Source organism: Taudactylus pleione, unplaced genomic scaffold, assembly GCF_031769625.1.
Source record: "Taudactylus pleione unplaced genomic scaffold, aTauple2 ptg000386l, whole genome shotgun sequence".
NCBI classification, from domain to species: Eukaryota; Metazoa; Chordata; class Amphibia; order Anura; family Myobatrachidae; genus Taudactylus; species Taudactylus pleione.
This window is the reverse complement of record NW_028284787.1, coordinates 8,244,278-8,267,417: the sequence shown is the minus strand read 5'-3', so window position 1 is coordinate 8,267,417 and position 23,140 is coordinate 8,244,278. Positions and strand designations below refer to the sequence as shown.

Here is a 23,140-nt window from a genome sequence, read left to right as displayed (position 1 = left end):
TAGGGGTGCTGCACTTTCCTATTCGCAGGAGTACCGGGTCCTGCGTGGTAGCTAGATAGAGAAGGTGGGGATTAGAAAGTGCGCTCGCCCTGTGGGTGCAATGGTTGCTTGGGTGTCTTGGATTATATGTGTGGTTGCTGGCGAGCGCACTTTCCAATCCCCACCTCCATGGTATTAGCTACATCCCATGGCACAGACCACACACCTTGTGTAGACTACATGCCTACATCACAAGTCACACCCCCACGGCATTGGACTCAACCCCTGCGACAGCACACAATAGGCCCTTCATAAACATCAGCTCCATGCCCATGTGGACCTTAATCTGGTACTGCGGAAACGCTAGTTACTGCACATTTTAGTTACTGAGCCATTCATCATCAGGGATCCCAAATAGACCACCTGATATACAGCAAACTCCGAAAACTGACAGTTTTCGGAGTTTGCTTGCAAGAACAAGCGCCATCTTCATATGGCGCTTGTTCTTGGATCCCCGCTCTTTTCTATAGGAAGGAGTTCTGAGCAGATCCCTCCGCCTCCTTCTCACTACCTCCCCTGCCAGCACAAAGTTTCCGCTGCAGCAAGTTGGATACTTAAATATCCCTCGCAGCGAGATCATTACTTAATCATCGGGGGCCATTCAGCCTATGATGATGAATAGGCCCCCACGGTGTGTCTAATCATGTTAGTAGGATTTCTGTACTTATAACATACCTTTATATATACACACACATATATACACAGTATATATATATATATATATAGTGTGTGTGTGTGTATATGTATATGTATATATATATATGTATATGTATATATATATATACACAGCCAGAGCCATCCCTGAAGTGACACCTGGTGCGGATAGGGGCATGGAGGGCTGTTGTGCATGGGGCAAAGCCGCATGTCGGCAAAAAAAGGGGGTGTGGCTTCATGGGTAGAGGTGTGGCCTCACGGCCTGAACCCCCATTTTAGTCACTCCGGGGGTCCAGGAGATGCAGGCTGGCCCCGGGACAAGTCTGTTTCAAAGTGCCGTCTCTCGAACTGTGTCGGGAGCCAAGTGCTGCACATAATGCTACAGTGCAGCACCTGGCTCCTGCCCCTTGTCGGCTGAAACCCGCACCCCCTTGTGATGCCACTGTATATAGCTATACACAGTATAAAATAAAGTCCCTGGTAGGTGTCTGTCAGTCTATTTGTTTGGGAAAATCTCTAGAACCACTGGATGGATTTTGATGCAGTTTTTACTTTTCTATAGTAGTGGTTCTCAAACTCTGTCCTCAGGACCCACGCACACAGTTCACATTTTCCAGGTCACCTAGCAGGTCCAGAGGCAGAGCTAATTATTTAATTTGTGATTCAGTGAGGAGACCTGGAGTACATGCACTGTTTGGGGTCCTGAGGAGCGAGTTTGAGAACCTGTGCTATAGAGCATTTGTCGAGGAAGGTTTAGGTGTATGAAACAAAAGGGAGTAGAGTAGGGACGATTTTAGTGAAGCAGGTCAATGAAAAATCAGACGTCCAATCGCTTACTTGGTTTACGTTGCCTAAACCGTTCAAGATATATCACAAAGATGGACTTTATTTTATACCATGCAGAGATTGATATGTATTATCTGGTTTTTCCAGAAACATTGAGGTAAGCCCTGTTTACCGATACAAAATTTCAGTTATTCCCTTATTTAAATGTTCTTATTTCATTTATATGAAAAACGATTCTTTAATTTTAAATAAGTCCAATTCCCAATAAGAGTCTGCTTTGGCAAGACAAAAAATAAAGCACAGGAACAGATACTCAATGTGGCTGGAGTTGACCTAAGTGGACACTGCTTTTCTCTTGGACAACTTTAGATGGACCTCTTGCATGTCACATTAAAACGAAATCTTTTTGTGTTGACGTCAGGAGGAAAAACTACTATTGTCATCTATAAGACCTTGGTTAAAAAAGACTATCGGCGTAAATTAAAAATTGCTCCCGTGCTAAGCCAAGGTGGGTCACTAGTATATATAGTGGTTGCAGCACTCGACTCCTGACACTGTGAGGGAGCCGGCACTGCACACAGGGCAGTCCGCACCTCCGGCACCCATCACCACCAGTGATGAGAAGGGGGTTCAGCTACAAGGCCACACCCCCTGTCGATGAGGCCACTCCCCTTTTGTCGGTGCACGGCTTTGCCGCACCAGGTGTCAACGCGGGGAGGGACGAACTGAGGTTGTTCCAAACATCAAGGAGAACTAACCACAGAACTTCTGGGGATGTAGGCTTGCTCAGATCCTTCTGTCTCTTCATGTAATCCCAGACAGACTCGATGATGTTGAGATCAGGGCTCTATGGGGGCTATATAATCACTTCCAGGACTCCTTGGTCTTCTTTACGCTGAAGATAGTTCTTAATGACATTAGCTGTATGTTTGTTTGGGGTCATTGTCCTGATGCAGAATAAATTTGGAGCCAATCAGACTACACGCTGATGGTATTGCATGATGGATAAGTACCTGCCTGTATTTCCCAGCATTGAGGACACCTTTAATCCTGACAAAAACCCCAACTCCATTTGCTGAAATGCAGCCATAAACTTGCAAGGAACCTCCACCATGCTTCACTGTTGCCTGCAGACAGGGACGATGAGAGCCGGAGAAGGGGGCATGGCCTAATCGAGGGAGACGTGGCTATGCCCCCTTTCCATTAAAACATTTTTATTTTTGCAGTGGCGCTTAGCGGCGATGGGGAGGGGGCGCTGTGAGCCTCTCAGCCCGGGGCAAAGCCAGGGGGACGCGATCAGTGTGATCACCCCCCAACACACAGGTATAGGAGGCTGCTGCTGGGCTGGGCTGCTGTTAGGTAATAGGGAGGGGGGGCGGCGCCGGGCCCCTCCAGCATGCCCTGGCCATGGTAATTAGTATCCTCTCTCTCCCCGTCTCGGCTCTCGGCACCCCTGCCTGCAGACACTCATTATTGTACCGCTCACCATTGGATATTAAATCTAATCTAGCCCATGGTCTTCCCAAATGAGACAGAGAACAGGCAAATATGTTAGGCACAAGTTTGTAAAAATCATAGTTAATTTCAGTGCAAATTAAGTAGACAAGAAAATTTTTTAATTTAAATATTAATTTTGCACTTACATTACACACAGTATTTTGCCTCTTATGGGACAACATAAAAATATCAAATGTTGATTGGCAAAAATAAATAAAGGTCTTTATAAGGCTAATGGGAATTTGAAAGTAGTTTTATGAGGAAAAAAATCCCTTAAGGCTTCTAGTCAGAGCTGTTAATACAGTATATCAATTAAAGATGGTGGTGGTGTGGCACAGAGTGCTAGAAAAATATTTACTTTGAAACCGTTTTAAAGCTGAGAAGTATAACTGGGATCCCACAGGACCTTGCTTCAGCATCAAAGACGGCTATTGTTCCGAATAATGTAAGCAGTAGTCATTCATTTAATATCTGTCCCAGGAATGATATAGGATATAGAGAGACGTCAGGAAGTGCAATCTCTAGAGAATGCTCAGTAAGCACTGTAGTGAACTGCTTTAGCTTAATATTAAAATAATTAACAAATTAAGAATAAACTTTATATTTTAAATATAATACACACATACAAAGTCTGCACATTTTAGGGCATATTCAGAGCTGTACACAAGTCAGTTTTGCGGATGGATCTTGCACTGCTTTTATACTGCGCATAGCCAATGATTCAGAGTCTTCCTCAACTCAATTATGCGTAAACATAGAAACGTCTGTCTTCAGAAATTGTACCAGGGATAGGGCTCGTACAAGTACACACTGATAATGATGACAGCTGGGAAACCAACATACAATTGATACGGGCATCTCAGTTGAGTAGATGCATATAACTCAGCATACGGGCAACTATCCTAATATTTGGTGTGCTGGCAATGCAGGTGTAATTACAGCCGACTTGCATTCAACCGTGCATTGGCCCCTTGTTATGTTCTTGCTACACAGTACATTCTACAATGTGACCGTTTCCTTTATAATTTTAAATTGTATTAATCTCTGCTAACAGTTCCTCTCTCCAATAATATATTGACATACATATACTAAAATATTTATGAAAGCATCTGTCATATAGAATGCTGCATTTCTTCAACTACTAACATTGGGTGCTGTATAAAACTGTGTGTATATAATTAAAAAATTTCACCCAGATGCTAAGTAGAAGTAACATAAAAGACAAAGATGAACCAGTGCTTGGGTATAATGTGATAAATGTTTTATATATATATATATATATATATATATATATATAAATATTACAAAAAAAGCTCATACGCATGTCTTGTGCTATTTGTTGCAATAGTAAGAAACACAATAAGCATTATATTCAATATAGTACAAACTTCAAATATCAACTTTATAGCAGGCATGTAAATGTCTGTCCAGCCTAATTTAAACTGTATACAGCCATTAGCCATAACATTAAAATCATCTGCCTAATAATGTGTAGGTCACCATTGTGCCACTAAACAGCCCTGACCTGTCGGTGCATCGGCTCCATAAGACCTCTGAAGGTGTCCTGTGGTATCTGGTATCAACACATTAGCAGTAGGTCCTGTAACTCCTGCAAGTTGCGAGTTTTCGCCTCCCGGGCTCAGACTTGTTTTTTCAGTACATATCACAGATGCTCAGTTGGATTGGGATCTTTGGAATTGAGTCAACACCACTATTTGTCATGTTTCTCAAACCATTCCTGAACATTTTTTGCAGTGTGGCAGAGCACGTTAGCCTGCTGAAAGAGGCCACTACCATCTGGGAATATCATTGTCATGAAAGGGTGTACTTGGTCTGCTACAATGTTTAGGTAGGTGGTATGTGTCAAAGTAGCATCAACATGAATGCCAGAACCCAAGGTTTCCCAGCAGAACATTGCCCCAACCATCGTCTAATGTGTACACAGTATAACGTAAGAGTCCATCTGGATGATAGATTCTCATCTTGCAGGCACATACAAGTAGACATCTTCAGTGGCTCCAGCAGCAGACCTTTCGTGGAATGACATATTTTGCCTGCTGCAGTACTAATTATCTGGAGCTCCAGCTTTTGCATATGAAAAGGCCTGTGAGGATCCCGGGTTTATGCGTGCGTTATTTTCGCCCTTTCACCGTATACTGCCTTCAAAAAGGCAGAAGGGTTATAGCTCTCTCTCGCACAGCCCGGGTCCTTTATGAGTCCCTTTAGATTGCACAGGAAACGACATAATAGCAAAGGTATAACAATACCTTTATTTTACACCTACACACTACTTCTACATGTAAAATCAGCAACTACACACTATTATACAAATATATACAGAAATGCCAGTAGTATTAGCTAAACCTTGGGGAACCCAGACACATGGTCCCTATAACAGAGGCCCCGTTAGTATTAGAAAGGTGGACAGCTATTCCGTCCGGCTTACACGCCTCGGCTGGGGACACCACACTTGTGTGAGGCTGCTGTGTGGCTCCACGCTTCTCCGGGAAATGGCTTCTTCGTCCCCGACTTGCGGTTCCCGGACGCTTGGCCTGATCGTCCTCTGCTCGCTAAGAGCGGGGCGTGCAGACCAGTCACCTAGCTCTGGCTAGCGCACCAGTCCCACACCACAGGATTGCTCCGGTGGGAGTGTATGCTTGGGCTCCATGGATAGCAGGCTGGCAGGATCTCCCGACTCCTTTGCCCAGCCTGGGTCCTGCCACTCAGACTAGGAACTCCGCTACCTCAGGTCTCAGGTCAGAACTTCCTCAAAACCCTTGTACTTGCCATTATGAAACCTCTGATGTTCCCACGGTTAGGTGTCACCCCTGATCCCTAGTATTGGTTGGTTTGAATGCAGGGGCTCGGTACTGAGCAGTTAGTGAGCATGTCATCCCCTGCTTCCCAGTGCTTTCGGTGCCAGCCAGTCTCGCAATGGCCATTTTGGTACAAAGGAAACTTAATCATGTTGATAAGAGGGCTGGCTCCCCTGGGGCTGTAGAAGCAGTCCCTGTTAACCCCTCATAGTCATTTGTGATGTTACATGCCATTCAGCTGATTCTAGTTTCCTGTCTAGAGCTTAGAGAGAGGGGGGCTGTGGGGATATCAGCAGGCATACACAGATACCAGGCTTTAGAGATATTACACACTGATAGGCACAAACACTTGTATATACAGTTTCTACATATAACACACAGTAACACAACATGGTCAGACTCCCTTGATATAAGGTCCTATTAATGTCCAATACACAGGAAAGCAAAAACAGGTTGTAAAAAGTATACCATTTTGGGACGGGCTGAATAGCAGGCTTGTATCACGCTGGAGGGGGGGGTGATACATAGGCCATCACACACCACCCACACTTTTTCCAGCCACTGCATGTAAGTGTCCCTAACATTATTCTACCCAGTTGGTAGAGATCACACCTGGTCCACATGGGTCAAACATTTGCAGACTCAATTTGCCTTCTGAGCCCACCGGCCCTTTCTCTGGATCTGGGGGAGCTCGGCTCAGCAGTTCAAGGTTTTTACAACTTCCTCCAGAGTCACAAGCCCTGGGTTCAATCACCCTCCTCAGTGGGGTGCAGCCCACCTCAGAGATTCGTCCCTTCTCCCCCTCTTCTTTCTGGGGCCTCACTCCCATCGCCTCTGGCGCATCAGGGAGGATCATTATCTGGGGCACCAGGCACACGTCAGGGAGCCTGCCAGGGGTAGGCCCGGACTGGAGGTCTTTGTCTGCATCCAATAAAAGGGCTGAAGTTGGCTGCAGGGGAGCAGGGAGCTTCTGCACTTTTTCACCCCGGGCTCCCCCCTCAAAAGCCTCTGCCCCCTCTCAGGGATTAATAACTGGGTCTCACCTGGGGTGTTCTCCATCTTGGTCACTGTTGCGCTCTCCTCCCCAAGCCCGGCCGGCTGAGGGACTGGTGGGATGTTATCGTGGGGCTGGACTGCTGGCGTCGCCATCTCGGCCCTGGATGCTTTATCCCTTTCACTCAGTTGCACATAGCTGGGAAGCGATGATTCTTCCCGGGCATCTTGTGGCTGGTTCTGAACAGACTCCTTTTTCAGTATACTGCCCGTGGCATCGTCCTGATCCCCCAGTGGGTCAAAGAATCCTGTAATCACTACTCCAATCGCATTTTCCTCTGAGCCTGCTTCATTGATCTGCTCTGGGCTTTTAACAGAGTTGAGGGGAGAAGGGCCACATTGTACTTCCTTCTCCCCTGCCTTTTGCATTGTAACTTCTGCAATAATAGTTAAAGTCTCTGAGCTATGGTCGGCTATGGGGGTATTTTCTGAAGCAGCACTTACCCCCTTCTCTGGCTCTGCTTGACCTGCTCCAGGCCTCTGCTGCGTCGGTCCATCCATACCGCATGGGCACCCAGCATCAGGATCCAATATATTTGCAGGCACATTGTAGAGGGAATAAACCTCCTCTTCCGGGTTCTGCTCTGCCAGAATTACAGTCTCTGATGTCAGTGGCCTTTGTGAGTCACATGGCCCTGGTGCCATATTGTACTGACACTCTGCAGTAAATGTGTAATTTTCTAAGTCAGTAAATGGGAACAGTTCTGATAATTCCTCTGGTGTCAGTGGGGTGACTGGTTCTGCAACTTTTTCAATAGACATAAATTGCTGCAGACCGCACACTTCCACCTCCACTCTGAGACGCTGGTCCAGCCACCTCAGGGAATTCAGCTGTCCCTGTGCTACTGCTTCATCCTCAGCATCCTCAAAGCATTGTAGGAGACATTGCAGCTGCTCCAGGTCACTGTTCAGCTCTCCTGGACTAAGGACCCATTCCCTATACACACTGAAGGCATTGATTGGGTTGTCCTGCTGATCATGCACCCATCGGATAAGAGTGCTGTGTGCGCAGCCTTGGGTGGGGATGTGGCTGCGGAGCTGCCATTCTGCAATTAGTTCCTCCAGACTCATTTTTGCTAATGGATTGCTGGATTCGGCCACCAGCATTTCTTCCGTATCCCCACCTTGTAACCCTGCAGTGGACCCATCGGTCATCCACCCGGGTGGCACCATCATTTCTTCCCTCTGGGTTCTGTTCACTGGCTCCTTCCCAGGAACCATTTTAGCCAGTGCTCTGGCTTCAGCGGCCTGGCTTCTCTGCCATATCTGGCACGTAGAGTTACTTACTTCTGTCATGAACTGTTTCCACTCCAACGTATCCAGCAGATTTTCTTCTGCAGCATCACTCTTACACTGCATGAACTCACCTATCAGGTTTTCCATTTTCTCGTCTGTAGTGGCTCCTATCCACAAGCGAGTTCACTTCACTGACACACTTCATCCCAATTCTCCTGAATGGGCTGCATCTTTGTGGATGGACTTCTCAGGTCCCATTCCTCAGCCAGCCGACACCACGAGGATTTCTCATCCACAACTTTTACTGTCCTGGGAGGCTTGAGGCACTTCCGACCTCTCTTTGCGCACTTCTTTCCCCTCCTTGGGGCCATTTTTCCAAACGGGATGTGACAGTAGGGCTCCGGTCTGCGTCACTTTGCTGGACCCCCCTTCCATCCTCCGTTTCTGGGACATGGCACACTCCTCCGTTCCCTCGCTTGCAGGGTATGTCCCCTCCAGACAAGCCGACACTCACGTGGCAGTAGGGCTTCAGTCTGCATCACTTACGGGACCCCCTCACTCCATCTTCTGTTTCTGGGACACAGCACACTCCTCCGTTCCCTCATTTGCATGGTATGCCGACACTCAAACGAACTTCGCTCCCGCTTAGTGTCCTCACACATGTTCCTCTTTCACTACCTCTGGGCACCCTCTGCTAGGAATTATGGTTTCTGGTTCCCTCCAAAGTGAGCCAATACTGGCCAGTTACTGGCTATTGTGTATTCAGAGCCTGGTCGTACCACGATACGAACCCCTAGCTCTCCCGCCTTCGGGCTGTGCGATCCCACCGCTTGCCACCAAATGTGAGGTCCTGGGGTTATGTGTGCGTTATTTTTGCCCTTTTGCCGTATACCGCCTTAAGAAGGGCAGAAGGGTTATAGCTCTCTCTCACACAGTACCCCGGGTCCTTTATGAGTCCCTTTAGATTGCAAAGGAATCAACAAAATAGCAAAGGTATAACGATACCTTTATTTTACACATGCACACTACTTCTACCCTACGCTACCCTCAGGTCAGAACTTCCTCAAAACCCTTGCACTTGCCATTATGAAACCTCTGATGTTCCCATGGTTAGGTGCCACCCCTGATCCCTAGTATTGGTTGGTTTGAACGCAGGGGCTGGGTACTGAGCAGTTAGTGAGCATGTCATTCCCTGCTTCCCCCTGTGGATTTCGGTGCCAGCCAGTCTCGCAATGGCCACTTTTGTACAAAGGAATCTTAATCATGTTGATAAGAGGGCTGGCTCCCCTGGGACTATAGAAGGAGTCCCTGTTAACCCCTCATAGTCATTTGTGATGTCACATGCCATTCAGCTGATTCTAGCTTCCTGTCTAGAGCTTAGAGAGAGGGGGCTGTGGGGATATCAGCAGGCATACACAGATACCAGGCTTTAGAGATATTACACACTGATAGCCCCAAACACTTGTATATACACCTTCTACATATAACACACAGTAACATAACATGGTCAGACTCCTTGATATAAGGTCCTATTAATGTCCAATACACAGGAAAGCAGAAACAGGCTATAAACAGTATACCATTTTGGGCCGGGCTTGTATCACGCTGGAGGGGGGGGTACATAAGCCGTCACAAGGCCTAACATCAGACGGTCCATATCATATCATGCATCGGATTCGGGCCCTGGTCATTACCAGGCCAGATCATGGTTGTGACTTTTCAGACCTGATTAATAATTAACATTTGGCAGTATTGGTTGCACCGATCTATAGGTGAGTACACACATAACATTAACATTCCATGTGGGATTCATGTCTCAGCATCAGTTTCTATATTGATGTTTTGTTGGGATACATATTCTGAATTGACGAAGGGAGAATTGTTATCAGGGACTTGATGTGTTCCTATGAGCTGTGCTTTTATATAGTGGTTATCATATTCACAAACATAAGTGCATATATAGTTTAAATAGGGCTGGACTGCCATTTATGTGCCTGTTATAAATTTGGTATTTATGGATATTTTGAATATATATTGTATTGAATATAATGCTTTTGGCTATACTATATTGTGTTTTTTACTGTTGCAACAAATAACACAACATATGCATCTGTGAGCATTTTTTTAAATAAAAATTGTGGTTTTTTTTATGTTCTACCTAAACAGTGGTTCATCTCTATCTTTTGTGTTTCATCTATAACTCTTAATTCCTTAGGGTGGTGTAGCACAGGCAGTTATATAATGCCACGTCAGCCTTATGCTTTTAGATGGTACATACCATAGTGACACAGAACATAATAATCCCATAGAAAACTATTTTTCCTCTCACTTGGAGCATTTTTAGATTGAATAAGAATTTAATTTGTCATTAAACACTGAAGCGTAAAGCAGATTCAGAACTCATTGAAAACCATGACAGTGAAAGGCTCTTTATGGACAATACCCAGAGAAACTGCCAGACACACCACTTGCATATTTGTGAACTCCAGTCCTCATATATTTCTTTTCTTCAGTCAAATTGCACCTTTTATGACTTTAGACACCCACGTTAACATTTATTTATTTATTTTTATTTATTTATTAACAGTTTCTTATATAGCGCAGCATATTCCGTTGCGCTTTACAATTGGAAACATTGATAGAACAAAACAGGGTAATAACAGACAGACATAGAGGTAAGAGGGCCCTGCTTGCAAGCTTACAATCTATAGGATTTGACAATGAAGTTTATATAGTAAAAAAATAAATACAAGTTTATATAGTACTCCTTTATTTTATACCTCATAATTGAACATAAGCCATTTTTTATATTTTATCTATTAATAGCAAAGCATGATGATGTACAAAAAAGTTGATTTATGTGTTTGTTTATATTAACCTTTCTTACACACTTAATTTATATAAATTTCCTATCATGTAACTTAAAAGTAAAAAGAACATGGATGCATTCTGAAAGCATTTTTCTAGCATGCTAAGAATACGAGAGGATAAACTTTGATCATTGAAGCATATTTCTTGCAGGGATACTTGCCAGACATCAGCCTGCTTTGATCACAGGACCAGGGGATACAGGCCAATATGAAAGTCCTGTCTCTCAAGTTTCTAGTGCCTGGAAGCCAAAGGCTGCTCTATCTTAGAACTTAGGAAATAGCTGCTGAAAGTTGAGCCACAAAAATCACATCTGGTTTCTGTATGCCAGCAAATAAAAAGAAAATAATAAAGATCTAGAGCAGATTTAATAATGCCAGTAAATTTTTTGGCTTTGTCACTTAATATAAGCAGAAAACTTGAACGTATTTGTATTTAGTTTTCAAAATACATTGAACTAAAAAGTAAAAAAACAAAAAAAACAGTATTGTGCTGTAAAAGTTTCAGACACACAGGGTTTATTATAGTGTTTGTTACTACACCTATTCATAATCATACGACTAATACTATGTCCAGTCAAACCAAATTGAGTACAGTAGTGATTAATGGCTTTTCACCTCACAGGCTTAAAGCTTCTCAATGTTCTAATTTTTTTCAGGGACTCATCCCATATTTTTTTTACTTATATCCTGTGAAAATATATATATATATATATATATATATATATACATACACTGTACATACACACACGTACAACTTACAGAAGATCACAATGCATACCACATGTCCACGCCGAGCATATAATACATGTATTTGCAAATGTTTCTCGTTTCCAATACACCTGAAATATACCTTTTTGGTTGGATTCACCTAATTAGCAATACAATACAACATGAACAATTCACATATAGGTGCAGGGGTGCCATTCAGACATTTTATAAAATGTGTTCCAGATATTCTAATTCTAAACTGACAATTTACTCTGTGGATTATGAGATGGCTGTTGATAATTTGCTCCTCTTGATGTCCAACCTTAAACTACATTATTATTTATAATAACACTTTATTACAAAAGGTTTCCTTTTGGTGATGATATTAATATTTAGTACAGTTAATATATCTATTTTTTATTCAAAGTAATATGCAATGTTTAATATATCATATAAGGTTAATTTCACAGTTTGCGTTGTAATTGTTATTTAAAATGGAAAATTAAGGGTTGCATAAAATATGTTATACAATTGTAAAAATATAAAATATACTGTTTACATTGTTGACATAATAGTTATACATTCTTAGGGCTTTAACTAGGGTTGTGCAAGCCTTGTAGGTGGCACTGTTGCTGCTCCGGTATCCGGTCATTAGGTCTACATTGTCTAGATACGTTTGGGTAGACAATGGAAGATAGACAGGCAATAGGTCGACAGGGACTGAATGTCGACATGGTCATTAGGTCGACATACATATGGTCGTCTTTTTTTTTTTTTTTAGGGTTAGGCACACACCGGAGGGTTTTGCACTTACCCTGACGGTTAGGGTTAGGCACTTACCCCGACGGTTAGGGTTAGGCACTTACCCTGACGGTTAGGGTTAGGCACTTACCCTGACGGTTAGGGTTAGGCACTTACCCCGACGGTTAGGGTTAGGCACTTACCCCGACGGTTAGGGTTAGGGCTTAGGGTTAGACACTAAGGGGAGAATTAGGGTTAGTGTTAGGGCAAAAAAATAACAAAAAACATGTGGGGTGTGTCAACAAGGCACACCACCGTTTTTCCTCACTCTGGGAACCAGGGCCAGCTCCAGGTATGTTCCGGGTTGTGCGGTCGCACAGGGGTTCCAGGGTCCATCAGTAGGAATGCCCTGCCCCCCACCACTTTGGTTGCGTGAATAATGTTTCCACCCCTTCGGTTGCATGAATAATGTATGCACAGGGGGAGGGCGTAGTGAGTGGGACGGCGCTGGGTGCCGAGACACCTAGCGCCGGACCTGCTGGGAACATTCCTTTTCATTTTATATGCACCTTACCTATATGGTGGTTTCTCACAATGGGGAACCACTGAAGAAATGTATCCCCTCTGGGCAGATTCGTCTTCAGTCGGTATTCACTATTCTTGTAGGATAACATGGTCTGGAAGATGCCTGTTTGTGTAGGAATATTAACAAGGTCATCATCATACAACAATAGATCAACCAGACTCTTGCCACATGTGCCACTTCCTGCCCCATCATCTCCCCCTTGCGTCGTCTCTCAGGCACACCATCATCTCCCCCTTGCGTCGTCTCTCAGCCACACCATCATCTCCTCTTTGCATTGTCTCTCAGCCACACCATCATCTCCTCTTTGCGTTGTCTCTCAGCCACACCATCATCGCCCTGTGTCATCTCTCTGCCACACCATAATCTCTCCCTGCTACACCATCATGTTCAGCCTGCGTCTCTCACCGTCCCCCTTCACTCTGTATCTCTGTCTCCCCCTCCCTTCACTCTTCACTCACTCAAACAGCCTCCCCCCCCTTCATTCTGTGTTTCTCTTTGTCCTCCCTCCCTTCTTTCTCTCTCTCTTTTTCTCCCCTCCCCCGGTAACTGCCAGCTGCCCTCACCTATGCCTTCTGTCTGGCTGAGCTGGCGACGGTGAGGACAGGCAGGCACCGGGGCTCTTCTTCCTGGCAGGACAGGGAGTGTGATGTCATGTGAGGCTGTTGTTGCGCTCCCGGCAGCAAGGTGGGAGGTGCAGTCATTCTGCCAAACACCATGGGCCTTGCTTGGCGGCACAATGGTGAGTCTGTGGCGGGCGGTACTGGGAGCTGTGTTATTCCCTCTAATATATCACTGTACAGTCCCCTCCTCCTTATATAATAATACCACATATCAGTGTGTGCTGGGAGCTGTGTTATTCCACCTCATATATCACTGTACAGCCCCCCCCATACAATAAAAATACCACCACATATCAGTGTGTGATGGGAGCTGTGTTATTCCCTCTCATGTATTACTGTACAGTCCCCTCCCCCTATGTAATAATAATACCACATGTCAGTGTGTGCTGGGAGCTGTGTTGTTCCCCCTCATATATCACTGTACAGTGCCCTCTCCCCTATATAATATTAATACCATCACATAGCACAAATAGGGGAAGGCGATCGATGTAATAAGGTAGGCGGGGCAGCCAGTGAGGCTCAACGGTAGTATATGCTCTTCACAGACGGCAATATAAGATGGACGGGGCGGGCGGGTACGATGCTCTGGCCAGCGGCTCCCCCATCTGCAGAGCCTGTCACAGCGCCCAGGGCACGTGCCCTGCTCGCTCTGCCCTAGTTACGCCACTGATTGTATATATACATTTATAGCTTGGTGCCAGAGTTTTGAAGTAGTTGTTGCCTGGAACGGCACCCTGCAGCCAGTATCGCTTGATATAACGCTCTCAGGGAGCATGGCGGGCACAGGGGCGCAATAAAGCCCTGTACCGGCGCTGTAAATTAATTATCCTTCACAATTAAAGCTAAATAACCCCTAGAATGTCTGAAATAAAGAATGATTATATTATCACTGATATATTTCTATCTGTCTGACCTGTGGCAGGGCCATGCTGACACAGTTTGCTTTGAATTGCGTCAACAAGTCTATCCACTTTACTAGGCAAGTGGCAAGGATCTGGTAGTGTTCCTTGCTCTCCTGGGAGTCAGGGAGAATTCTCTGAAATGTGTGAGTCTCCTGGACATTCTGGGAGAGTAGACAACTATGTTCTTTTCCTACCGTACCAGCTGATGCTCATAAAATATCAGTGATGAGTGGAGCTGAGCTATGATATCCCAAACTCAAAGTAGAAAGCAGTGGTGGTGGAGAGTGTGCCTTCGAAGGTGCTACTTCCATCCCTGGACAGATTTTACACTTGTTCTCCTTGAATCATGGCATCATGATCCTGCTCTCCCCAGACTGATGCCACAATGTGTGGCACTGTGCTCCAGGGCCATAATGATGTTATTTGCCCAGGATCACCCCCAACAGTGGCAACCTGCCTCTCCCCTCTGTGTACTCTGCCAGGGAGGCCAGATAAAGAGTAGGTAACTATGGTGCAAACACAAGATTTTTTGCTTGAGGAGATTAAACAAGATCCATAACATTACTTGAATGTGGCACCAGCACTGAACTAGTGGATATCAAGCTCCCAACGAATGACACGAGAACCCTTTGAATGCTCTAATATGTTGCTACTACCAAATAGTAAGTAAGCAATGCACACTATAAGGGAACTGACTGCAACTTCTAAAGATAGAGGGATCTGGCACCTCACAAAGACATTGGTTAAACAAACAAAACACATAGAATTGCAAAACAGGACCCAAAAATAGTTAGTAAAAATAGAATTAAAATGACTAATCTCCAAAATTGGCAGCATACTGTAGAACACTTTTAGAAAATATCAATGTAGTAATAAAAAATAATACATTGCACCAAAATCGATTTAATAAAACACAAACTAAAGTTTGAATCCAAAATGCAATGCATATTGGAAATAATATAAAATTAGATGACCAGACAGATATCATGAATATAATTAAATTGTGTCCAAATTGAAATAAATACACAGTATGTGAACAGAGTGCTTCTTGACTTCAAATAGAAGAACAATGAATGAAGAGATCCCAATAATAATGTTTAAGACACTGGGGGCCCGATTCAGAGATGGACGCAGTGCCGAAGTTTACTCAGCTGAGCAATGTTTTGCTGCTAAGCATGTATGAAAATGCGAGAAACCCTTACTGTGCACGTGCGAGATGCCATTCATAATTGTGTACGGCATCGCTAACATTTCAGAAAGGATTTACGACCCTTAAGGAGGGTATCCACTTAGCGATTTAGCCAAGCGATTACACGATAACGACATAGTTATCGTGCAATCGCTTGCAAATCGCGCATGCATCGGGCATGTTCTGATCAGAAGCGACCAGCGATGTGTGTGCCCGCTGGTCGCTTCTTACATCCGACATCACCCGTACATGCAGGTCAATTTGACGATCTCATCAGGTTCTGCATGTGTGGGGATGAGGGATGTGCCGCGACTGAACGAGTGAACGTTCAGTCTAGGCACATCACTAGCTATACAAACGACAGCACGATTGCAATGTCGCAATCTTGCTATCGTTTGTATATCGCTAAGTGGATACCCCCCATTAGGCTTTTCAGGGTGGAGACTGGGAGGTGACCTAAAGTGAGTGTAAAAAGGGACCGTTTCATGGGCGTGTTATGGGCGTTTCATGGGTGTTTCTGGGAATACTGCTGCATTCTCACTCGCATATATGTAGCTTCAGAGGCTATGTTTAGTTGGATTTGAGGAGAGTAGCTAGAGTAGACCATATAGGCTACCACAAATATCGATGGTGCAGCTGATGTTGCGTTGATGCACCATCCCACGCAAAGGGAAGGCTGAGATTAGCATTTGCATATTTCGGCAACCGCTATTGCGAGAGCTGCTGCATTACCACCCTTCTCTGAGTCACCCTAAATATCCAAGAGAATATATAGAATAGAAATATATAGTCTCTCTTAGCCTAAAAGGAACAGGCTACATCTGTGAAATGTTGATTGAAGAGGGTTACTCCCAGAGTAGTGCATTGTTCAGTTGGCGGTACGATGGATATGCAGCAGGTAAACTCTCTCCTAGTGGTCATGGGTTCAATTCCCACCATGGCCCTAACTGTGTGGAGTTTGTATATTCTCCCTGTGCTTGCGTGGGTTTCCTCCGGGTACTCCGGTTTCCTCCCACACTCCAAAAATATACTGGTAGGTTAATTGGGTCCCCACAAAAATTAACCTGTGTGTGTGCGCATGTGGTAGGGTCTATAGATTGTAAGCTCCACTGGGGCAGGGACTGATGTGAATGGCCAAATATTCTCTCTGTAAAAGCGCTGCGGAATATGTGTACGCTATATAAATAACTGGTAATAAATAAAATAATAAATAAATAGTGGTAGCGGAAGGAAAAAAGCAGTTCTAATTAAACTATCAGAAGCTGATCCAGTTTAACGTGACTCTAGAATGATGCTACCGGTCTGGCTGGAACTGCACATACAATGCCACAAGTATATAAATGGATTGAGATGATCTACAGTGTTCATAAATGTCAACATGTTTCAGTTGGAATCTTGATAGGAACATGCTATGTAAATAACACAAATGCATATATATCCTGACTGTTATTTTTAACAAAAAACTATTATTGCACTTGTCATTAACTAGCTTGAATCATGGCATCATATTTAGACATTTAAAAAAAAAAAAAAGTATTAAAGTAAATTGTGCTTACCTGTCATTTTTAAGCTGGGTACACATATCACCGAACCGGTGACACAATGTAGGCAGTGTATCAATATATTGTGTCCTTGTGCACACTGCATAATTCATCAAACGATGAACAGAAAGGGTAGTGTCCCACATCAAACTAAATTGTACCTGCAACAATACTTGAAAACTATATTGTACCAGAAATTTAGAGCTATCTCCCAGCACACAGTGTAGGGACCACCAGTATCAGGGAAGCCTTGAAGTTGGCCTGGTGGCTTACCATGTATTTGCAAATGCATGCAACAAATATATCAGAATTTCTATTACAATATAGTTTTCAAGTATTGTTGCAGGCACAATGTAGTGTGCTGGGGGACACCCCCCTTTTCTGTTTTTTTTTTAGCATGACCCCTCCCTTTCATGTACCTGAAGAGTATTGCTAAATTGATTTGAGCAGCTTCCTATTTGTTATAGAATAATTCTAGTTTGCATATGTAATGTGGCACTGAACTAGGTTGGATGTAATTGTTACGTTAATTCAGTATTGCGGTTGTAGGCATTTTGATTACATATGAAGCGCCTTTGGTTCCCATGGAGATGCAGGAGTCGCATTTTGCATATGCTACTTCCCAAGCTTGTCCAAGTATCACAGGTTCTGTGATTCCTGTAGGGTTGTCTCTTTGTCACTCCCCATTGTTCCAGGACTGAAGAAATGGAGACTCCACTCTCACCTTGGTGCTGGGTATGTCGTCTGCTGACTTTGAGGCATCATCTCTGTAGTGTTACTCTTTCTGATGCCCATTTCTGAACTGAATTGTTTTGATCTACGTTTGATTCTTTGTTCTCCTGACCTTGGCCTGATTACTGGAGTGTCTTTATCTGCCGTCTGCCCCAAATTTAGATTGTGACCCCTGATTTATCTACTTGCGATCTGCCTCAAACTTGGACCTTAAATTCAGTATTTTGCTTCCTACTTGCCCTGACAACTTGCTGCCTCTGGACTTCAGTTTCTGTCATCATCAGTACCTGTGCCCTGCCCAATCACTGAGCATGCCTGGTGTCAGCAGACGCAATTCCCTTGCGCAGAGTCCCTTGTGACCAACACATGTCCCTCATCAGACTCTGCACCTCTGGACTAAGTTGTACTAAATCCAAACTGGTTGCATAAAGATCTTATCTCCACGTGTGATTTTCGGAACACCTTTGTGTTTTATACAGAGTAGTTTCACTTTCTACCTAAGTGCAGGGTTTCCCAAACTTGGCCCCCAAGGCACCCAAACAGTCCAGATTTTAAGGATATTAATGCTTGTGCACAGTTTGTATAATCACACTGACTGAGGTACCAATGAAATCACCTATGCGTAAGCATGTATATCCTTAAAACCTGGATAGTTAGGGTGCCTTGAGGACTGTGTTTAGGAACCACTGGCTTAGTGAATAAAAAAAAATAGAAATGTTACTTTCCCTTTCCCGGTGTAATAATCACAGAAGGAAATATAACATATTTGGAGTAATAAATAATTAATCTGCAAAATATTGTGCCTGTCTTTTTAAATAATAATAAACACATTTTTTTAATAAATAATAATAAAGTGAATACCTTTGTTATTTTATGCATTCTATATTTAATCACTAATGAATAGTTTTATATTATTTTCTGTATTCTATATTGTATATAATTATATTAATCTAATACAATTATTCTAAATACCTATGTCATAACTGCCTTTAAGACGATAGCTACGATCAGTCCCATTTGTAGAAAAGTGCTATATAACTACTATTATTATTATTTATTATCATCACAGCATAAATCAGAAGAAAGAGACTAACAGGTACAGAAATTGAATATATTTTTTTCAAAAGTATTTTAAACTAAAACCGGATACTAAAAAATAAAGAATATAAAATTAGGTCCAAAAATCATCTCCAGATTGGACTACTGTAACCTCCTCTTATCTGGCCTCCCTGACTCTCACCTCTCTCCACTCTAATCTGTTCTCAATGCTGCTGCTCAGCTCATCTTTCTCTCCAAATGTTCTTTACCTGCCTCCCCTCTCCTACAAGCCCTCCAGTGGCTCCCCCTCCCCTTCAGAACCCAATTTAAGGTTCTTACACTCACTTACAAAGCCCAAACCCATTCCTCTCCCATTTACATCTCTGACCTCATCTCCCTTCACTCTCCTGGCTGCCCTCTTCGCTCAACAAATGCACGCCGCCTCTCATGCCAACTGATTACTTCCTCCCATTTCCACCTCCAAGATTTTGCCCGTGCTGTTCCCTACCACTGGAACTCTCTCCCTATCCCCATCAGACTCTCCCCCTCTCTACAAATCTTCAAAAGGGCTCTGAAGAACCACTATTTCATCAAAGCCTTCCAGCTCTCATCTTAACTCGCTGCTACATGCTCCTTCCTCTCTGTTTACCCCATCTGTGGCACGCCTGTTTGTTTGCCCCTTCCCATTAGAATGTAAGCTTTTGTTAGCAGGGCCTTCTACCCTCTTGTGTTTCTTTTTACTTAGACTTTCATCTACTCCTTACTCACCACTAGGGCACCGAACATATGCCCTGTTCCTTATTTGAGTGTTATGATGATGTATAAAAACCTTGTCCTTGTTCTGTATTGTATTGTACTATAAGTCATTGGTTTCTTGTTCACTTATTTGATTGTGTACTATGTAAGGCGCTGCAGAACCCTTGTGGTGCCATATAAATAAAGAATAATTATAATAACAAAATAGAGACAGGGGTAAGGGGAACATGGAAAAAGAAGAAAAAGGGAGTCATCAAAAGCTATAATAGAAAGAAGAGACAAGCATTTAGAAGTCATTCAGGTCCATTTTTCTTCTAGTCAGACTACCCAGGTACAGACAGCCCAAATTGAATATCCAGTATGCTTTTCTGTGGCACAGTCACTAGTATCTGTCTGTTTAATTTGTTCTATTCCTCTTAATCTCAAACCATTCATACAGTATTTACTACCATGTACGTCATGGAATTGTTTAGGGACACGGGTGTAAATTTAACTCTCAGAATGGTATGCCTATGTTCTAAGAACCTTACATTTAATTTCCTTGAAGTCCTCCGACCATTAGTTATTTATTAACAATTACTTATGTAGCACACACTAATTTTGGCTAATTTCAGAGGGGTGAGAGGTGTAGGTAAATTTCAAATAAAATGTTAAAGAATTCTGCAAATTGTGAAACAAAGCGAATTCCAATCCATGTATCTTCCGTAAAGCACTAGGTTCACTCCAAAAGGACCATTCCAATTAGGTTCTTCAAAGCAGTCCATATACAAGTGTACAAAGCATGGAACAAACCTAGTGCCCAGGTACAATGTGTTTGTAGATAATAAACAACAGAAAAAATATTTTTGAGCGAGAACAATCTAAATAGCTGTTAAGATAAATTCACATTGTGCCACACAATTCCAACATAATTTTGTAGATAGTATTCAATAGTTTTTTTTATCCTCTTGGTGTGTGTGATATTCTTACATAAGGTTTCTGCATTGTAAGTGATTAACATGTAGTTATCTTTCCACGGAACATTATTAGATTCAGAAATTGTGTTGTATCCATTATATGGGACTTATGTAACAAAATGTGAGGTTGTAAATGATGACAAAAGAAGATAAATTGGTAGTTAATGACCCAACAAGTGAAATAATAGGCCATCATCAGTGATTTGGGAACTTTTGGCAAATTATAATAAATATGCATCACAGGGTAAAAAACAATCAAAAAATTATTTTCTTTTCTATTGCAATAGATGAAACCATGCCTTCTTCCGATATGTATTATTGTCATGATTAATTACATCAACAGAGTCCCACTAGTTATACGCATTTACACTAAAACTGCCAATGACTAGTGGGGTTCATCATCCGCTGTGAGATGGGCTAAAAGAAGAAACCTTTTTTTCCTTCCCCACCAATCCGGATGACTGGTGGGGACAAGCTGGCAGGGGGTCCTGGAAGTGCCGTCGGCGTGAAAATGCACACTGACAGTACTGTAATGTAAATTTAAAAAAAAGAAAAGAATAAAAAAGCTGGTGATAGGGGACTTTAGTCGCTCTATGGGCCTGATTCAGACCCGCTCGCAAGCGGGTCGATGGTGGCCCAGTGCGCATGCGCGAGACCCGGATAGCGACGGGCCAACTGTCGCTCCGAGTCTCGTACCAAAGGGGGCGTGCTGTCGATGTTGAGTGACAGCACGCCCCCTTTTGTGGGCGGGCCGGGGGCGTGGCTGCCCAGACGAAGGCGTTCCCATGCCTACCATCTGGGGCCGGCCCCACTGACATCACAAGTGATGTCAGTGGGAGAGCTTTCGGCTCTGGTAGAGGGGTCAGGTTGCAAGCCCGATGGTCGCGATGGTCTTGACCATCGCGACCATCTTCCTGGCCGCTTGCTATAGCTGTGGGTGGTCACCCACAGCTATGCGAGCGGCCAGGAGGCCACTCTGAAAAACAAGAAGGACGGCCCTGATTCAGAGCGAGCACTCTGTCAGAGCATCCGGCTCTGAATCAGGCCCTATATCCCCCACATTTGAAAGAGGGAGTCCCATCTTTCATACTATTTGCCCCTATAGAAATGTATGCCTAAACACTAATCCTAAGGATCTTCTTTTACACTATGTGAACGAAGATGCAAAATTTAAGAAAATTGAGGAAAAAGTACACAATGTAGGATAAAAAGTCAAAAGATTACTCAGATACAAGTGACCCGTGCCCTGCATCATTATTATACCAATTCCTTTGCTACAAATACACTAATCCTAAGTAACTAATACATTATAAGCAAAGTAATATACAAAAATGAGAAAAAACTAGCAAAATTGAGGAAAAAGTATGCAGTCTGTGTAAAAATACAAAAAACGATGCAAGTGACCTGCGCCATGCATCTGCGACTATAATAATTCCTTTACAGAAAAAGAAAACTAATATTAAGTACCTAGTACACTATGGCCCTAATTAGACGGATGCAATGTTGATGTTTACGCAATTGAACATTTTATTTGCTAATACGCATGCGCAAAAAGTGTAGGAGACCCTTACTGCGCGCTAACCAAGGTATGATGGCAAAAGCAATTGCATATCACATTGCTATGATTAGAGACGGCATCTGTGATCCAATGGGGGCGTTTCAGGGTAGAGACTGTTTGCAATAAAAGCCATCTCATGGACGCGTCATGGGAGTGTGAAAGGCAGGTCCTCGATCACCGCTGCATTCCCAATCGCACATCACAGTCTCAGAGACTATTGCAAGTTATACTTGCCTAATCTCCCAGAACCTGCGGGAAGCTCCCGGTTTTTTGGGGAGCCCTTCGCAGCCCCGGAAGAGTAGGAATTTATCCCGCATCCTGCCCACTTTCTAGAGTTGTTTCCCAATCGCGCTGGGAAGGGGCAGGGCTTAATGATGCAATTCTGTGCTAAACGCGTCATTTGGCTCTGCCCCCTACTCAAATACTCGCGATTCCCAGGATTTCGTAGTGAAGGGACGGGGCCTAATGACAAGATAGTTCAGTTCCTCCCCCCTCACTGCCCACTTCTCCCGGGGAGCAGACTTCAGATGTAGGTAAGTATGACGCAAGTGCCGATGGTGCTCTGATGGTTGAATGTTTACAATCACCGTCACAGTTGCACAGTCCACGGGGCCTGAAAGTGGGCACCTCAGCGCATGTTCTCTCCGTCACAGTCTGGTGCACAAGAGGAAAGCTGAGATTATCATTTGCATAATTCCACAACAGCTGTTGAGACAACGGTTGTGCTGGCGGATGCATTAGCGTCCATCTTTTTAATCCGGCCCTATATGCAAACTAAGATGCAAAACTTTGGAAAAAGTAACAAGATTGTGTAAAAAGTGAACAGCTGGAAAGTTGGAGGAGTCCCAATGTCCCTCATATA

General features: G+C 43.6%; 2 protein-coding genes and 1 pseudogene across 2 annotated transcripts in view; 1 reads left to right on the top strand and 2 right to left on the bottom strand.

Moving 5' to 3' along the window:
* The window catches only part of LOC148507717 (uncharacterized), a 34,669-nt pseudogene extending 28,048 nt beyond the window's left edge, over positions 1-6,621 (bottom strand).
* Positions 1-23,140, top strand: part of NKD2 (NKD inhibitor of Wnt signaling pathway 2) — a 126,546-nt gene that overhangs the window by 68,165 nt on the left and 35,241 nt on the right. The window lies entirely within an intron of this gene.
* LOC148507716 (uncharacterized) lies at positions 6,648-8,452 on the bottom strand. Its single transcript, XM_088445668.1, is given in 2 exon segments — positions 6,648-8,273; positions 8,276-8,452. Coding segments are annotated over 2 exon segments (1,803 nt in total).